Source organism: Thamnophis elegans, chromosome Z, assembly GCF_009769535.1.
Source record: "Thamnophis elegans isolate rThaEle1 chromosome Z, rThaEle1.pri, whole genome shotgun sequence".
Lineage (NCBI taxonomy): Eukaryota > Metazoa > Chordata > Lepidosauria > Squamata > Colubridae > Thamnophis > Thamnophis elegans.
This window is the reverse complement of record NC_045558.1, coordinates 121,702,547-121,720,904: the sequence shown is the minus strand read 5'-3', so window position 1 is coordinate 121,720,904 and position 18,358 is coordinate 121,702,547. Positions and strand designations below refer to the sequence as shown.

The 18,358-nt window shown below is 41.9% G+C and overlaps 1 protein-coding gene across 3 annotated transcripts; it reads left to right on the top strand.

Moving 5' to 3' along the window:
* Positions 1–2,370: 2,370 nt before the first annotated feature.
* On the top strand, positions 2,371–15,046 carry ALDOA (aldolase, fructose-bisphosphate A). Of its 3 annotated transcripts, none has more exons than XM_032237046.1 (9): positions 2,371–2,450; positions 8,903–9,028; positions 9,167–9,378; positions 10,533–10,587; positions 10,714–10,874; positions 12,658–12,741; positions 12,907–13,081; positions 13,647–13,846; positions 14,605–15,046. In XM_032237046.1, the coding sequence occupies exons 2-9, from the start codon at positions 8,917–8,919 to the stop codon at positions 14,698–14,700; spliced, it is 1,095 nt and encodes a 364-aa protein (XP_032092937.1). In that variant the 5' UTR covers positions 2,371–2,450; positions 8,903–8,916; the 3' UTR covers positions 14,701–15,046. The 3 variants fall into 3 exon arrangements, with proteins under 3 accessions (XP_032092937.1, XP_032092935.1, XP_032092936.1); XM_032237044.1 differs by lacking the exon at positions 2,371–2,450 and adding an exon at positions 2,799–2,902; XM_032237045.1 differs by lacking the exon at positions 2,371–2,450 and adding an exon at positions 7,523–7,752.
* Positions 15,047–18,358: the final 3,312 nt, after the last annotated feature.

Here is an 18,358-nt window from a genome sequence, read left to right as displayed (position 1 = left end):
ATATTAAGCCAGCGTTTATATTTTAATTTATATTCTTGGCCCACAATCTAATTCTCTGGAATAAGTGGGAGTAAATCTGATCCTAATCACCTTCAGGATAGCTCTTTAAACATTTGATGAGCACTCTTACTATGTCCTTAATAATTTGCATATCTGAAATCTTTCTACGTAAGTTTTTGACTGTAGATAATTTTATAAAATTATCCAGATATGTGGCTATGTTACATTTTTGCAGCAAATCAATAAAGGCTAGCTTTGTGTGCTGGATGCACAAACTTGCCAAGGACATTTAGGCCTGTTAAAATAAGTACAGTATTCTTAAGACAAATCAGTGCAGGCTTAGTGTTATCAAAGGGTGGATTCACTCATATTATCCAATTGTTGAACTATGATTTCTTAAACAAGCCATTTGAGTTAATATACAATGTTAAAATAAGGGATAGTGTGGCTTAGTGGCTAAGACGCTGAATTTGTCGATTGAAAGGTCGGTAGTTTGGCTGTTTGAATACCCAGCGCCCTATAATGGAATGAGCTCCCGTTACTTGTCCCAGCTTCTGCCAATCAAGCAGTTGAAAAGCACATTAAAAATACAAGTAGAAAAATAGCAACCATCTTTGGTGGGAAGGTAACACGCTCTGTGTGCCTTCAGCATTTAGTCATGCTGGCCACATGACCACAGAGACGTCTTTGGAAAGTGCTGGCTCTTCGGCTTTGAAACGTTAATGAGCACCGTCCCCTAGAGTTGGGAATGACACATAGCACTAACCTATACAGTGATTTGTTTGCTTTGAGATTAATGTGATGTATAAATCCCCCATTTATGTTAAGTCTGGTTTGGCGAATTGTGTAAAAAATACCTGTGAGAATTTAAAACATGACCAGATTGTCAAAACAATTTCTATAGGATGTGATATATTCATGCAACATATCAATAAGCTGAAAACTATAGATGATCATATGTACTAAGTCCCCATAACCTTTCTGTGGATAAATTGACAAGCCACAAGGAAATATCTTGCTCGTGTTTACACTTGCCTCACCCAGAAACATGCTTATGTAATGTAAAATGAGAGCACTTTTTTCCCTTCAGGCAAACATTGCAGAATGCATTTCTGTCCACCTCATGCTAATGAAATGTTTGCTAAAAAACCATCTGATTTATAACAACTCTAGTGCAGCCATTTTCTTCTGCCTTAATTATTGGGTGGGGAAGAATATGTGTGATTTCCAGTTCTTATTCATAGCTGAAGCATGGTTTTGTTTTAATTCAGGTAATCCTCTACTTAACAATGTTTCATTTAGTGACTGTTGTAACTTACAAATGGCACTGAAAAAAAAGGCTTGCAACCGGTACTCTCAGGATTGTTGCATCTCCGTTTTCACATGATCAAAATTCTGGTGCTTGGAAACCAGCATGTACTTATGGCTGTTGCAGTATTCTGCGGTCATGCGATTACCATTTGCAATTTTCCCAGCCAGCTTCTCACAAGCAAAGTCAACGGGGGAAGATGGACTTGCTTAACAATCACTTAACAACTGCAGTGATTTGCTTAACAACAGTGGTAAAAAAAGGTGGTAAAATTGGGCATAACTCACAACCACCTCATTTAGCAAGGGAAATTCTGGTCCCAATTGTGATTTTAAGCCAAAGGACTTCCTGTTAAAAAGTTTGTTGGGTAGCCATACCGGTCAGATTCTATCTATCACACATGGCTGATGAATTACAAGTGCTGGATTCTCTGTGCTGACAACAAATTATTCACTTAGTGGTTTAGTGGAAGGAGGAAACTCTGACAACATTAATGTATGATTTATACTACATGCATAATAGCTTTATCAGAACTACACAAGACTGTGCAAATTTTGTCAGTTCTCTGGAAATTTTCCCCAAGAGACAGTGGAACAAACACGGGGGATGAAAGGAGAAATAGATGCATTCAGAGTTGAGCAAGAAGTAGCAATGTCCAAAAATAAGACCAGGTCATGCAGTGTTGCTTAATATGTCTCTGGAGAAGCCTTAGTTTATGGAAGGGACAAGAGAAGCGTCTAAATTTCCGGCATCCCTTACTGTTGTAAGCTGCCCAGAGTTGCCTTGTGGCGAGATCAGTGACAAACAAATTTAATAAATAAGCAAACCTTTACTCCGGAAATCAAAAACTGAATCTCCGATCTGCTTCCTATCCCCCCAGTGGAAGATTTGTCTTCGAATTGTTTGCTTTTGCATTTCTTAGGTCTACAAAGGGAAAAATTGTCCACTGATTCTTTGTGCCTGCCCTTCTTGTTGTGTTGCAGTTGGCAGCCTTGACCCATTTAACTCTCCGGTGATTTAAAAATGCTGTTCCCCCTAGAGGACAGTAGGGGGCATTGACAATCTTGGCATCCGGGGGCCCAGGAGCAGAAAACTGAAATCCAGTAGAAACAGAAGTGAGATACCCAGAGAAGGTGATTTGGTAAGAGAGGATTTGTTTTTTGTTTTGCTGATGGCAGGGAGGGGAACTGGAAATCTTGGAACTGGAGGATCTGCCAACCAAGTGCCTCTGAATGGGGGGCCCAGAGGGCTGGAAGGAGTTCAAAGAACAGAAAGTGTGTTGCAACTGAGCGATACCTCATGGATGGGGGTGGGGGCTGGCCCTCGGCCCTTTCTCCCCCCTCGCCCTGTGATCCTCTTGCTGTTCCTTGCTCTGCAAGGAATGTCAAGAGCCTCGTGTTTCACCTGCTCAGGTCCCCAGGCCTATATTTAGCCTGGCCAGCAAAAGGTCAGGAGTTGGGGAGAAGGTTAGTCCCGCCCCGCCCAGTGACTGCTCCCTCTTTTTATAGCCGTCCTCCGGCCTTTGCCTCTTGCCAGTCAGCAAGCACCCTCCGGAGCTGTTGTGTCTCGCCAGAACCCCCTGCTGTATCCACGGTATGGGATGGAGGGGAGGAAGGGAGAAGCTGGGATTTCATCTTACAGTTTTAGAGGGGAGCAAGGTTGGTGAGAGCAGAGGCTGACAAGAGAGAAGTTGGCTTTGCTCTTCCATTTTCTCCATAGCAATGGAGCCTGGGTGAGTGGAACAAAAAGATTTCCCCGATTGCAACTCCCGGGGGAGGGGAGTTGCAATCGGGGTTCTGGAAAAGATATGGGTCACAATGGCTGTGCTGGACAAATTGAATTAAATTATCTGCAGATCCACTGCGCAAGTAAAGTTCTTCCCAGGGTCAAAACTATCCATCTCTTATTTTGATTATCTTTTTTTAATCTTTCTTAAAATGAAGAGGGTTTAAAAAAAAACCCCCCCAAGTTTTATTTGTTATATTTATATTCCACTTCCACTGAACAGTTTGAGATCTGGGTTTTAAACAATTAAAATCCACATATTTGTTATAATATTCATCACAATGCTATTAATAACTATATATCAATACAATTACAATAGTATGTAATATCTTCATCATTTTCTGTTATTTTTTGACAGCCAAACGCTCTCTTTTAATCCTCCAGGTCATTCATCTCTTCTTCCCTTTAGGCATTTTAGATATAGTACTTTGCGTTTGTGTGTGTATGTGTATGTGTGCTGACTATTTGAGAAGTTTTAGGTTCCAGTCCTGTTTGGAGTTGGGTATATCTGCTCCTTTTGGTACCAGAAATATATTGTTGACGTCTCAAACTGTGTATTAGCTAACATTATCTAAGACAATTGTTTCTTCCTTTTGACTGGTATGACTTGCAAAAAGTACAAGTTGCTGGTTTGAGGAAATACTGCTAGCAGAATTTCCTGTTCTGCAGACCATGAATGTTTGTGGCTCAATATTTTCTCTGCATTCTTGTAAGGTATATAATCTTCCTGTCTATAAATGTATGTCACCTGCAATCTAAGTCAACACATCTATACCCATGCTGCTATTTTCCACTTTCTCTTTTTTCCCCTTGCTCCTAAACATCTTCCATCCTTTTTTCCAGGACGGTAGGATAGTTTCCATGTAGAATAATTTATATTGCTCCTTCTACAGCATCCATAATTCATTTGCAAAAAAAAAAAAAAAATCTATAGAGCTGAACACACTTCATTGAAATAGATAAAGATAATTGATTTCATACTCTTTTAAGTATGTCCATGCCTCAATCCAACCCATAAATGCAATGCATATTTTCATTTTTTAAAATGTGCCCACGCTTTCTATCCTGCATTAAAATCAATTAATGTTCCAGACTATATTTTTTATGTATCACTTGTACAAATGATTCATGAAAATGTGAGAAAGACTGTCTATATTTTTGGCTTGCTAAATCATTAGCCTGGTAGACCTTTATGGATGGCTTGCTAGCCGGTTATGTTAAAAAATACTTCACTTGCCATAAAAACCAAAGTGAAAACAAATAACATATATACTATTTACAGTGCTAGTGTTGTACAATTATTTTTTAGCTATGTTGCTTTTATTGATTTTACTGAGGTAAGAAAATTCAGGAATAGTTTCACATAAGAAGCTGCATAGGTAGCATGTTTCTTCAGTCCCAGTCACAATCTTGGGAGTAGAACTCTGCACTATAATTTGTTGCAAGACAATCTTACAGCAACTTACTGTGTTACATGCTTTTGGTGCCAGAGTCCATTTCATTCAAATGATAAAACTGCTTTTATGTCATGAATTTGATGTTCTTGCCAATCTCCAGAAAGGCTCTCTTGAAGCTGAAGATGAATGCAATGAATTGAAAGTTTATCTGTTTTCCTCCCACATTCCCCTCACTCTGGAGCTGCCCCCCCTTTCATTTCTGCACTGGGGAGCTCAGCTGTTCACACTCTTGTTTAAGCCAAGCTATGAGAGGAATTTTGGGGGTCTGGGAACAGCGAGTCAAGTTACTAGGTTTCATAAATCCTGAAACCGATCAGAAAATATTACAGTATTGTGGACTGGTTTAATTGCTGGCTTCTCTGCTTGGCATCTGTTACATATCTGATTTAGAGAAACCCCCAAAATGGATAAGAATAATTGCATGCAATATAATTATCTATTTTTCAGATTTAAAGACCGAGATACCATTTGTAGGACAAAAATATGGCAGCATCCCTTGGAGCAGCTGTCTCCAAGAATTGCATCTGTTCTTCAAAAATTATCCTTCAGTTTTGACAGGGCTACAGAAAGGACCATAAGTGGCAGGGGCGAAAGGAGGGGGGCTCCCCACTCTGTCCCCTACCACTTGCTTGCTACGTGAGAGCCTGCACACAGCCTGTGACTCAGCAGTTACCGTAATCATCCCAAAAGAAGCCCACTTTGGATTCAGCCTGGTTTAGGGTAGGCTATCCTTTAAAAAAGTTTTAGGTAGGGATTAAGAAATTCAGGCAACTGGTGAGATGCTGTTACACTGAGAGCAGAGGGGGCGGCCGGAGCCACCTGTCTCCTGTCATAAATCAAACAGCGGTGCTTCTCTCACCTCCGAGGCAAATATTTCTCAACCTTAGCAACTTTCAGATGTGTCTTCAACTCTCAATCTGAAAGTTGCTAAGAACTTTTAAGAAACACTAACCTAGTCACTGGGGCGTTAGATAAGTCACTAGGAGTGCTGCTTTCCACCTTGGCAAATACTTCTTTGCATTCTCTTATCTTCCATTTGTTGTTTCCTTTAACAACTGAACTCACCCAGAAGAACAGGCAGCACTGTTGCAAGACTACTCAGCAGTTGTACCTTGATGTTAATAATCTGCCTGAAAACTTCTAGGAATGTTTACATTTATGTATGATCCTTACCCAGACAATTAGTAGGCCTTTCTACTGAATGTTTCACCTTGAATATCCAACAAGCAAATTGGGAAGATGCATTAGAGTCATGAGCGCGATTGTGTTCATGCAATTCAGAAATGGATTGTACCTAAGGCTTCTTTAAGTACAACCAACATCACCCTCCCCAACAAACCTGATTCCTAAAATAAATTCAGATAAATTCATTCTTTGCTTTTGAGCAAGCAGAAAGTATTTTGCCACTCGCTGTATTTCTTCAAACAATAAACATAGATTTTGAGAAGAAACTGATTGAGATTAAGGTAGTATTCAAACTCAGATGCGTTCCTTTTTAAAATACTATTTAAAGCTCAATAGATGATAAACGTTTGACTGTATCTATCAGTCATGGACTGTGGTCATGTAACTGTAACCATGTTTTGTGGAATTAACGTAATATATTGTCTTCACACCACTTACTAATAACTATCTTATCAGGAGCCGCATTGGTGCAACCCAGGAAGGTATTATATATAACTATTATATATTTACTCCTTCATTTGCCAGTCCTAGGTTCTTGGAATTAACACTGCTAGATTGGCACAGAACATGCCACTTAAGTTTATCTTTAAAAAAAAAAAAACTAACTCCATGGTCTCAGGCTGCTGATCCCCTGACTCCTTGCATTAAAGTAGTGTTTCTCAAACTTGGCAACTTTAAGACAGGTGGATTTCGATTCCCAGACGTCCCCAGCCCAAAATTTTCCTACTGTTCAAGAATCCCTCCATTTGACCTTGCCCCTATCTATAATGTTGATCCTGAAGATAAAAACCACCATGCAGGCAGCACTGGACCAAAGGCTTGCCCTAAGGGCTAGCATCTATTTCCATTGTGGCTCATCCATACCAGAGGAAGGTTAAAAAACAGAAGAAGGAGGGGGGGCAGCCTTGTCCCCATCCATCTTCCCTGGCCGCTGGCACCAAGGAAGCTACGCTGCCTTTGCTGTATTTTGTGTCAGGAAGTTCCCCCACTTAGGGGCTCTTTGGAACATCTGGTGATTCCAAATTCCAACTGAAGTGCTTCAGCTTTTGCAAGGCTTGGGCAGATGTGGCAGGCACCCAAAATTTTAGGATTTTTCCGCCCAGGTCTATTCATTGGGAGCCTCTTTTCTTCATGCTCCTGCTTCCCTCTTATCACTTCCATGGCATTTTGCTATCTTTAAGTCCATATATGCCCAGGGCATTCTTTTTGGTAGCTGAGATCCAGCACTCATAAATGGGCCAGGGTGTGGTAGGGCAAGATCCAGAAATAGTCCTGTGTCCTTCAGGAAGGACAGAAGCTGTGCAAGGAAGAGCGATCGGGTTTCCCCTTGAAAGGTCAGTACTGAAATTGAAGTTGGAGAGGATATTAAGGAGAAACGGGGGGGGGGGCAACCCTACCACCAATTTGATGTAACTTCAGCAGTTGGTTTTTTTTTTTATTCCTTCATGCTCTTTAACTGCCCTTCCATACCACTACAAAAGGGTAATGGAAGAGAGACGGTGGCTATATCTTTTTCACCGCCCGATACTTTGTCTGGAGATTCCAACCTAGGTTTTCCCTTGCCGTTAGATTGCCATTAGAAAACCACATCTTATCGATTGTGTAATTTTACTGCTTAGATTATGCAGCAGTAACCTTTTTCCCCTTCTTTTTTGCACAATCACGGCCAAGACGTATAAATGATATACCCTGCCTTTTTTTCCGTGCGCGACTCAACAGAGCCATCCGCCCACGCTACGCTTCGTTTCCTTGTGTGGTTTAAAAAAAACAAAACTTCGTCGTGATTCAGGGAAAGAACTCGGCCCCTTTAAGTCTCTTCCCTCTCCCCCCCCCCCTTAATGAGTCAACTTCTCACCCTTTTCCGCCTAAGTTACGTGACGTTCGATTTTGGAACGTTGGGGCGCTCTGCGTTTGATTCGAGCTGCTCACTCGGATTTCGGGCGCCGTAGCCATCTGTAGCTTCTACTGCTGCTTCCCCGCGCGCACGCGTTGGTACTTTTCCGAAGGAGGAGAGCGGTGAGCCATCTTGATTTGGAAGGTGGAGGGGTCGGGGGGGGGGAATAAGGGAAAGAATGATGAACGCTGCTGCAAGATTGGGGAACAATTCTTAATTTCTCTCCCTGATTCATTTTTTTAAATGCAAGAATCTTGTATTGGAGAGGTAATATTTACTGAAGGGGAAGGGAAGCCACTGGGGAAGGGGCGCAGGAGATGAAATCACGTGGCGAAGTTTAATCTGTAACTGTTGCGCCAGAGAATTGAGGGATGTGGAATTTTGCCTTTCTTCCTTCTAGTATAATTCCCAATCTTTAAAAAATCAGATTTTGCGTCCCAACCGTAACCTCGTCTTTATGCTTTTGGGTGTTTTTTTTCTTTAAAAAAATCTATAGTAGTTTGCAGAACGAAAGATGAGACTTAAATGCAAAATTACTGGCTGTACCGGAACATTGGGGTTAGGGAAGCTGAAAACGGGAATAAAATATTTCTTTGTCCTTGAAATGCCCTTGGCTGGGTTAATTCTTCCCTTTACAGGAGAACTTAATATTCTTGTTTTCAGTTGGGGAGGGCTCCTTTTAACCTGAATGGAAATCCTCCTCTAATCTCTATGGTAACACGTTCTCTTAAAAACATTACATTTGGGGGTGCATCAGGGATAGGTGTATGGTTGTGTTGCGGGGGGGGGGGGGGGAGAGAGGGACGGGACAAGGAGACCTGATCATAAATGCCCAGCCATGTGAACCATTACAGTCGCTGGAACGGAAATCATGGCTCAGAATGAATAAACATATTCTAGGAGGTGTCCTTTCCCTAATTAGGAAAGCCTTCAGATGTATCCCACTACAATTGTGATGCTGGACCTCTGCTGGCTAACAAAGATAGCGTTGCATTCCAACCTACCCATAAAGCCCCAGAATTGGGAAGGATGAGATTAAGGCTCCCCTGAGCATGTGCAGAGTGCAAGAATTGATAAAACACAGAAAAACTTTGTATTTCCCCTGCCAAAAAAAAAAAAAAAATTATCTTGAGTTATAAGTTGGGGCTTAAAACTGTTGCTACTGCTATGCCCTTGGGAATTGAGAGAAGCACCTGGGTCCCCCTGCTGATCATCCTTCGGCTACAGGATCTTGTTACCAAGCCATTATTAACACTTCCTGCCTTTCTCTAGTTTAGTCATTCAAGATGCCACACCAATACCCAGCCTTGACTCCAGAGCAGAAGAAGGAGCTGTCAGAAAATGCCCTCCGCATTGTGGCAGCTGGCAAAGGCATCCTAGCAGCTGATGAGTCTACTGGTAAGAGCCAAAGGGGTACAGCTGAGAGGCAGTTGGGCTGGGTTTGGGGAGGCGGGGGGGGGGGGATGACTTGCAAAGGCCTGCAGGTCTCAAATGGAGCATTTGACCCAAATGGCTGCTTTGTCTTTTGCCTCTTAGGCAGTATTGCCAAACGCCTGCAGTCCATTGGCGCCGAAAACACAGAAGAAAACCGCCGCTTCTACAGGCAGCTGCTCTTCACCGCAGATGACCGTGTCAACCCTTGCATTGGTGGTGTGATCCTCTTCCACGAGACCATGTACCAAAAAGCTGACGATGGGCGTATCTTCACAAAGGTTATTAAGGACAAAGGTGCCCTGGTTGGCATCAAGGTAAGCATCTGTTGGGTTTCAATTAGGGGTTTGCAAAGCCTAAAATTGGAATGGAATGGTCTGAACAAATCTGGAACATAATGCGAGGAACAGAACGTTTGATTTCACCCATACCTAATTTTCTTTTACTAAATCGCATAAGAAAAATGGTGGATGCTGATGGATGCTAATATTCATTGTTGAACTTTTTGGATGGAACGGATTGGAGTCGTGATCCAAGGTATAGGAGGCCACTGGATTGGAGAAAATGGGTTTCAATAGTCTCTCTCATAACATACCTATATATTGTCCCTGAAGAAAGATTCTGTATAGGAAGGTAGAATATGCCACGTCTTTTACAATGCTTTATGCTTAACCATGTTGAACATAATTGCCCTTTTTTCCCAGTGTAATTATGGACAGGAAGTTTTTTGGATACACAAGAGTAAACACCGGAATCTTTTTTATGTGTTTAATGGGGAACCAACAAGGGAGGACAGAAAGGGTGGCTAAAACAGGAGATTGACAACTGTAACAGATATTCAGAGTGGTGCCTTTATAATCTCTTCATTTGGATCAGCTATTGTTTCCTATTTCTACATTCAGTTAATTGATAGATTAAAATTCCAAGGTCTTATGTACTTACTGAAAACTAAATGAATACCTCTCTCGTCAAGTGAACCAATGGTCCTCTTATTGGCATGGTTTTGCTGAAGACTAGAAGTAAGTAAAGTGAATCACATGACTGCAGGACGCTATAAAGAGCTGAAAATAGAAGCCATAAACATGGCCAAATGTTGCTAAGCACCTTAAGTTTGGTCATATAACCGTAGGGGGAGGTGCTGTCAGGACTTCAAATTCAGGTCGTAAACCCCAAGGTAGGCTTGTCATAAATTTGAATGGTCACTAAGTCACAGGTCATAAGTTGAGGATTACATATATGAGAAGTTGGACCTGAAGGATGAACTAGAGAGGCTGCGAAAAGTAAGTGAAGAATCTTCAAACTTCCAGGGCTCTAGTAGAGGAACCAAGAGACACAGCTGACCACCCATAGGGGTGAAAGGGGGATCTATGTACTTCTGCCATAATCACTCGGAAACTACCGTGTGTTGATGAGAACAGACCAATCGGTCATCAACTTGACAGATATTCTTACTTTGTTCCATCCATTGCAGGTTGACAAAGGTGTTGTCCCTCTTGCAGGAACTAATGGAGAGACCACCACCCAGGGTGAGTAAATATGTGCGAGCAGGTTATAAGAGCCGATATAATGGACTCAACCTAGATTCATGTAGCAATTGAACGTTCAGGTTGAGACATTCAAAGAAGTTCATTCGTACAATCTCTAATTTGCAGGTCTGGATGGCTTGTCTGAACGCTGTGCCCAGTACAAGAAGGATGGTGCTGACTTTGCCAAGTGGCGCTGCGTCTTGAAGATCACTCCCACCACCCCTTCCCACCTAGCCATCATTGAGAATGCCAATGTGCTTGCTCGTTATGCCAGCATCTGCCAGCAGGTGGGTGCACAGCAACGTCCTGGCCGTCGCTGGATTGCGGCCACTTTTTTTGCTTCAACGATGATCGATGCACCCACTCATATTTAATGGAGGGGACAGCGTCATAATGGAGCAAATGCAATTCATGGAACAGAGCCCAAGTTTGATCTCTTTCTAAAAATTCTTAGCTGGCTGGGTTGGTAGACAGGCTGGGTTTCAGTTAGCTCGACACAGCTCTATGGAGCAGAACTCCCTAAATTAATGACATCGTTTAGCTGCCAAGTATGTCTCAAGAGGGTGGCGTTGAAATTGCTGTTTTGTGGTCTTCTATCAACAGAAATGGCTCTGGGCAATTTTGCAAGGACATTCATTGTCCTTATTTTGCCGATGGAGTTAGATACTGGATTGTAAATTTTCCTTGGGGCGTACTTCAGTAAACATCCCCAAAGATATTATGCTTCACTACTTATAATCTCGCAGACAGCATGAAAGGAAAGGAATCTGTTTGAGGCGTTTTTTTTTTCCTCTTGAAAATAGATGGTTGTTCACAGCAAGGGTTATAATCTGTAAATGCCCACATTTCAGGTTTTTCCAAAAATCGCCATCAATCTGTAATTTGAATATGAAGAAGGAAAAAGGGAACCAATGGAGAAAAAACCATATTAGCTTTACCTACTGAATTTATATCCTACCTTTTGCTTGAGCAAGAAGTCAAGGGGGCTAAGAAAATTAAAAACTGCTAATTTGAAAATATATGTGTACTTAAAAGCTAAATAGTCCTCGACTTATGACCATAGTAGAGTCCTTCTCCATGGTGAAAAGTTGTGACAATGGAAAACAGATTGATCACGTAACTCAAGAGTTCCCCAACCTTTCTGGCTTTGTGGAACACTGGTGGGTAGAGGTGGAGAGGCAGTAGTAGGATGCAACCAGCTTAACAATCGGTTCAATGAGTACACGGGCCTAATGCGCTCAAATGTGCCCAAAATATAGCGATTTGAAGCTCAGTTGCTTACCTTCTAAGGCAGCATCAGTAGGTACAACAGTGGAGGCATGGAAATCAGCTGAACCAGAAAGAAGGAAATATAGGACAGGATAGCGCAGGTGAGCGGGGCCAACTGATCGTCACTACTAACAGTTTGTCTGAACCAGACCGAACCAGTAAAATGCCACCTCTAGGGGGAGGGGGTGGTTCCATGCGAGTGGCGGGCACATGTGCCCACTGTGCAGGCAAATGGAGCGTGTGCCTTCATTTGCCTATTGCTTGCTCAAGTGGGGATGTGCACGCTCGCTCGCCACTTCTGCGGCCCAGTTCTAAACAGCTCAAGACCCCGGTAGTGGGCTGTGGCCCGGGAGTTGGGGACCCCTGATATAACTGACTGGATTTTATGGCCTTGTTCGCGATGGTTTAAAAAGCTAGCGATTTTCTAAATAACGAGAGGGAGGGTGAGCGAACAAGTTTCTCAAGAGCAACATGGGTTGAGGTCTCTCCCAACAGAGAAGACACAAAGGAACAGCATGAAATTCTTAATGGCCAATAGATTTGAGAGAAGAAGCGGGAAGCCCTTCAGGTAGTAAAGCCGTCAGCCATTTAGGATTAACACATTAAAAAGTGCTTAGGAAGCAACTGGCAGTTGTTGGTGTGGTGCTGCACACTATTCCAAAATTGAACACAGCCTGTGATTTGAAAAGGGGTTGTGCATTGATTTCTGAAATGGTTTTTTTTTTTTTTTTTTAATTTTATCTTGTGCATTGTCAATTTGGGGTTCTAATCATCGTTGGCTCTCTTTTCCCTGAACCGCAGAATGGAATCGTTCCTATTGTGGAACCAGAAATCCTTCCCGATGGTGACCATGATCTCAAACGCTGCCAGTATGTGACAGAGAAGGTGAGGATGGAGCTCCTCTAATGGGGTACAGTGGGCATGGGTGGGAAAGCCTTTTGCATGCCTTGTAACTGGGAAAAGGAAGCTCCTAATGCAAGTGGGAATTCTTTTGACAATGGAAATCTTACAAATTATTTATATCTTCCCTTGATTTAACTCTATGGACAGGTTCTGGCTGCTGTGTACAAGGCCTTAAGTGACCATCATATCTACCTGGAGGGGACCCTGCTGAAACCAAACATGGTGACACCCGGCCATGCCTGTACCAGCAAGTACGCAGCTGAGGAAATTGCTTTTGCCACTGTGACTGCCCTACGCCGCACCGTCCCTCCAGCAGTGCCTGGTAAGAAAAATCAAACTTCCAATTTTCTGCCTGCTTCTAATCCCAGCGGGTTATGTAGACACATGCCAGCCATAGAAGATTACCGATGCACATTTGGGCTTCCTTGTTGCACTTTATAGCAACAAAAGTTATTAATATGTTAATTTCTTCATTTTGGGGGATCTTCGGTTGTGTTGGGACTCCGAAGCTGGAACTTTGGGAATTGCAGATCCTACACATCAAGAAAGCTGACCTGTGAGATTATTAATGACATTTTATACCACACAAACAATGGAAGTGGTTTGTTTGCTACTGGAGTCCTATAATAATGTGTTCCCCCTCAACTTCCCCATTTTGTCAAGTTGTACTCCATATATATATATAACTGGAACCATTTTCTTAAAGGGCCAATGTACACATTAATTTCTGAAGATAGAGAGAGTGAATTCTTTAATTTCTCTACCGTATTTCTCAGTGCTCAATTTCCCCCATGAAAGCAAGTCCTCTTCTTAAAAATATTTTTTCATAGACCTTAAATCCATGTTTGGTTCTGCCTGGCTTACTCACATTCTTCTTTTGGTCACAGGAGTCACCTTCCTGTCTGGAGGTCAGAGTGAAGAAGAGGCTTCCATCAATTTGAATGCCATCAATAAGTGTCCTCTGCACAAGCCATGGGCCTTGACCTTCTCTTATGGCCGTGCCCTGCAAGCTTCTGCCCTCAAGGCCTGGGGTGGGAAGAAAGAAAACATGAAGAATGCTCAGGAGGAATACGTCAAGCGTGCTTTGGTATGTTTCATCGAGCAAGGTTTAACAAGGAGTTGTCTTGATCGCTGAAAAGTACTAGGGTAATCCATGAATGAGAGAGTTAAAATTATTCAGTTTCCCCAAAAGTTAAGCATACAGAGTTTTAGACATACTTTTAAATTAAGATGAGGCAAGAAGATTAAGCAGAAAAAGCCAAATAGTGAAACAACTTTAGTGGGAATGATTTGTGATGTTACCATAATGTAAGAGTCCTGGTGGTGCAGTGGTTAGAATGCAGCATCGCAGATAAACTCTGCTCACAGCCTGGAGTTCGATCCTGACAGGCTCAAGGTTGACTCAGCCTTCCAAATTCGGAAAAATGAGGACGCTTGGGGGGGGGGGATATGCAAATAATCCTGATGTTGCAAACAGACCCGAGAGTGCAGTAAAGCATTATGGGGCAGTATATAAATCTAAGTGCTATAATAATAATTTAATATAATAATTGCTATATTATTCTGATGGTCACACTTAACCCAGGAGCCTTTTGGGGGAAAGAGGTTGAAAGTGGGAGGAGTGGTCTTGTATTTGCCAGCAATTCTGCCACAAAAGAGGTTTGTGGGAAAGTTCCTTGCAATTGTCTCAGGAAGAAAAAGGACTTTACTTTGATAGCTAGCCTCAGTTTCTGCTATGGCTGTCCATGAGCTCAGTAAGGCAGGGAAAGTGAAGCAATGTGCTGTTTCTACTTTTGACCTGGGACATGTCCTACTTCTTTCTCAATGACTTTTCTTCCCTTACAGGCCAACAGCCTTGCCTGCCAAGGCAAATATGTTTCATCTGGCCAAACGGGAGCAGCTGCCGCCGAGTCTCTCTTCGTCTCCAACCATGCTTATTAAAAATCAGAGGCTTGGTTACGTTGTCTGCTCTCTTGTTGCTATACTGTGCCTGGGCTACTGTGATGTCTGCTGACTGTTTTTTAACCTATTCCCCTTCTCCCCTCACCCTCCCCTGCCCCCTTTGCCAGCTTCTCTTGTAAGAGAAAGATGTAAATCTTTGTCTTGAAGTGAAAAACCTAGAAGTTCTGGTGTATGCTCTTCTCTCACACATCCCCATCTTTGTATGTGAAACCCAGCTTCTTCTGGTGAATGACACTCCCGGTCTGCGGCCAAAACATCAAAATGTCTCCGGAGCAGGGACGCCTGACTCGCAGACCTCTTGAAATAAAAGTCTATTTAAACATTGCAAGTGCCTCTTTTTCTTGTCCCTCTGCAGAACTTGACCAAGGTGTCTGCTTTCTCCACTACCCCAGTGAGGAACAACCTTTTTCCAGTTAACAAAAAAATGAGTCCCGTCATTAGGTAGAAAGACCACTTAAGACCATTTGATTAATGGCAATTTGAAATTGTGACGTACTGAAAAAAGTGAGTTGCAACCTGTCCTCACCCTTACAACCATCACGGCGTTCCCCACAGTTGCATGATCAAAATTTGAGTGCTTGGCAACTGGTGTGTATTTTGCCTCGTTGCAGCAATCTTGGGTCACATGATTGCCATTTTGTGACCTTCCCAGATATCTTCAATAGAGGAATCTAGGTTCGCTTAACAACTGCATAATCCAGTTAACAAGATGCAGTGATTCACATAACCATGACAAAAAAGTTCATAAAATTGGGTGCAACTTACTTAACCACCTTGCTTAACAAGGGAAATTCTGGTCCAAATTATAGTTATACGTTGATCACTAGTTGTAGGCTCTGGTTCTCAACTTCTTTGTTCAATTGTTTACGGTTATGGTTTCTCTGTCCCTCCATCCCCCCACACCTTGAATTTCATATCTACTTCTGAAACGGTCTCTTGTTTAGGTTCCAAGGCCCAAGAGATTCTGAAGATCCTACCATCCTCTATTTCATTACTCCAATGGACTCTTATGCCCATGTGGAGTGGCTCTGCCATAGTGAATGATGGGAGGTGCTGCAGACACAGGATCACATGGGAATGGCGGATCCTTGCTTCAGTGATTAGTCATTTTGGCCATCTGCTTATAAGTCGGCTTCAAGCTTAATAAATCAAGCAATGGAGCATCTTTAACTCCTGAAGGAGGAGCTGAACAATGAACAAGCTGTTCATTGATTAATTGTTCTCACTGTCAGGAAGTTCCTCATTTCTCAAGCAGCAATGTGGGAATTTATAACCCTAGCATTAAAATTAAAGGTAAAGGGTACCCGGGCACATAAGTGCTAGTTGTTTTTGACTCTAGGAGGTGGTGCTGATCTCAGTTTCAAAGCGAAAGAGCCAGTGCTGTTCGAAGACCGACCACATGCCGGTCATGTGGCCGGCATGACTAAACTCCGAAGGCGCATGGAATGCTTTCACCTTCCCACCAAAGGTGATCCCTATTTTTCTACTTGCATTTTTACATGCTTTTGAACTGCTAGGTTGGCAGAAGCTAGGAAAAGTAATGGGAGCTCACTCCATTACACGGCGCTAAGGATTCGAACCGCTGAACTGCAGACCTTTTTTAAAAAAATAAAATTTATTTTTATTTTCAAAACAAACACAACACATAAAATCTTCCTTCTTTACATACTGTAGAAAGTATCAGTTGGTTACAAAAGGTTTTCGTGCATCTCCTCCAGAGTCATCAAGCATAATTCATATTAACTCAAGTATTTAAATTCAGATATTTATACATGTTACCCTTATACCTCCATTTTTATTTGACTATAATTATTTAAACGTCCATCATAAAATATACCAAAGTTTAATACATTACTACATACTGGCATTTCATTTAATATTTCTAAAATCCTCCAATGAATCCTTATGTCCTATTCTAGCTAAACATCCATAATATTTAATAACAAACTTTTCACCTTTCTGATCGACAAGCTCAGCGTCTTAGCTATTGAGCCCCAATGTCCAAAGCTAATCTACATCTGCCAGAGAAGTTTAGTTCTGGTGAATCGGTACTGTAGTTCATCTCTAGCCCTTTATGATCCAAGATCTATGTGGTTTTTCTTTTCCCTGTTGTGTGAAAGTTTCCAAGACACATTTTGGTATTTACAATTCTAACACTCATAAAGCGGTTCTCAAGAGGTGATCCAAATAACAGTTCTAGGAGAACACCAATTTTGTAGATTAAAGTGGGAGCAACTGACATTATTTTAAACTTACGGTTTTCTTCTGCTCTAGCAAAAACAACAACACCCCAATTGAACAGAAAGGCAAGGTGATTTCTTCAAATATCATTTGTGCTATTTTTTTTCTTTACAAATGGGAAGGTTGCAGCAAAATCTGCTCTGTTCTTGTCAGTTCATGCTCGCTGCTCATGATGAGCAGTAATTTCTCCTTGTCTCCTTTCATTTTGTGTGGGAAGCAAGAGTTCTGACCTCTGTCTCATCGTTTCCTGCTTAAGGAAGCATTCTGGCATAAAGATACCAGAACTTTGTGTTTTAAAACTGATGACAGACAAAGCATGGACATTAAAGAACTTAATGGGTTGTTTTTTAATTGAGAAAGACATCTACATTTCATTCATTAACTAGTTTGAGGATGCTCTGGCTCCAAAATAGCTATTTAGATTATATTGACCCTTTGGAAATGTCCACCATTGGAAAAAAAATGATAGTACTTATAAGTTTATCCCAAAATTTCTGGGAAGCCAGCTGATGATCATTATGCTCTTGAAATAACTTAAAAATAATCCTCTTGTATTAGCCTGGCAAATAAGATAATAGCAAGAATTCCATAAAAGATAATAACAGCATACAGACTAACAGAGCTGGAAGGGACCTTAATAATTGTTTTTCCTGTCCTCCAAAAGGGATTATAGATTTGGAGGTGATGATGGAGGTACCAAATGCAATAAGGATGGTACAACAACCAGTTTGGAATTATAACTCTGTAGAAGTGATTCCCCCACCCCCCTCTTACCTATTGTGTCCCAACTCTCACAGACTGGACAAGTCCCTCCAGTTTTCTTAGGAAGATTTTTCAGAAGTGATTTGCCATTGCCTACTTTCTAGGGCTGAGAGTGATTGGCCCACAGTTACTTACCTGGCTTTGTGCCTAAGGTGGACCTGGAACTCAAGGTCTCCTAGTTTTCAGCTGGATGCATTAACCCAGTGTTTCTCAACCTTGACAACTTGAAGATGTCCGGACTTCAACTCCCAGAATTCCCCAGCCAGCATTCGCATTCGCTGGCTGGGGAATTCTGGGAGTTGAAGTCCGGACATCTTCAAGTTGCTAAGGTTGAGAAACACTGCATTAACCACTACATCAAACTGGGTCTAGAACTGAATTGCAGTCTCCTAAAATATATCTACTCCCACTTTCTTTTAAACTAAACTAGCTGAGCACAGGATCGAAATAGGCAAACACTGGGCAGTTAGCATTTCTGAACAGGCAACAATTTCAGGATTGAACTAGTAATCTGACTATAACTTCCTGTTATACTTAGGCAGATTATCCATTCTAGTTATTCTGGATTGTGCTAGTTAATTCAAGCACAGTTTAACATTTCAAAGCAGAAATGTAAGTAGGAAAACCTGAAGCA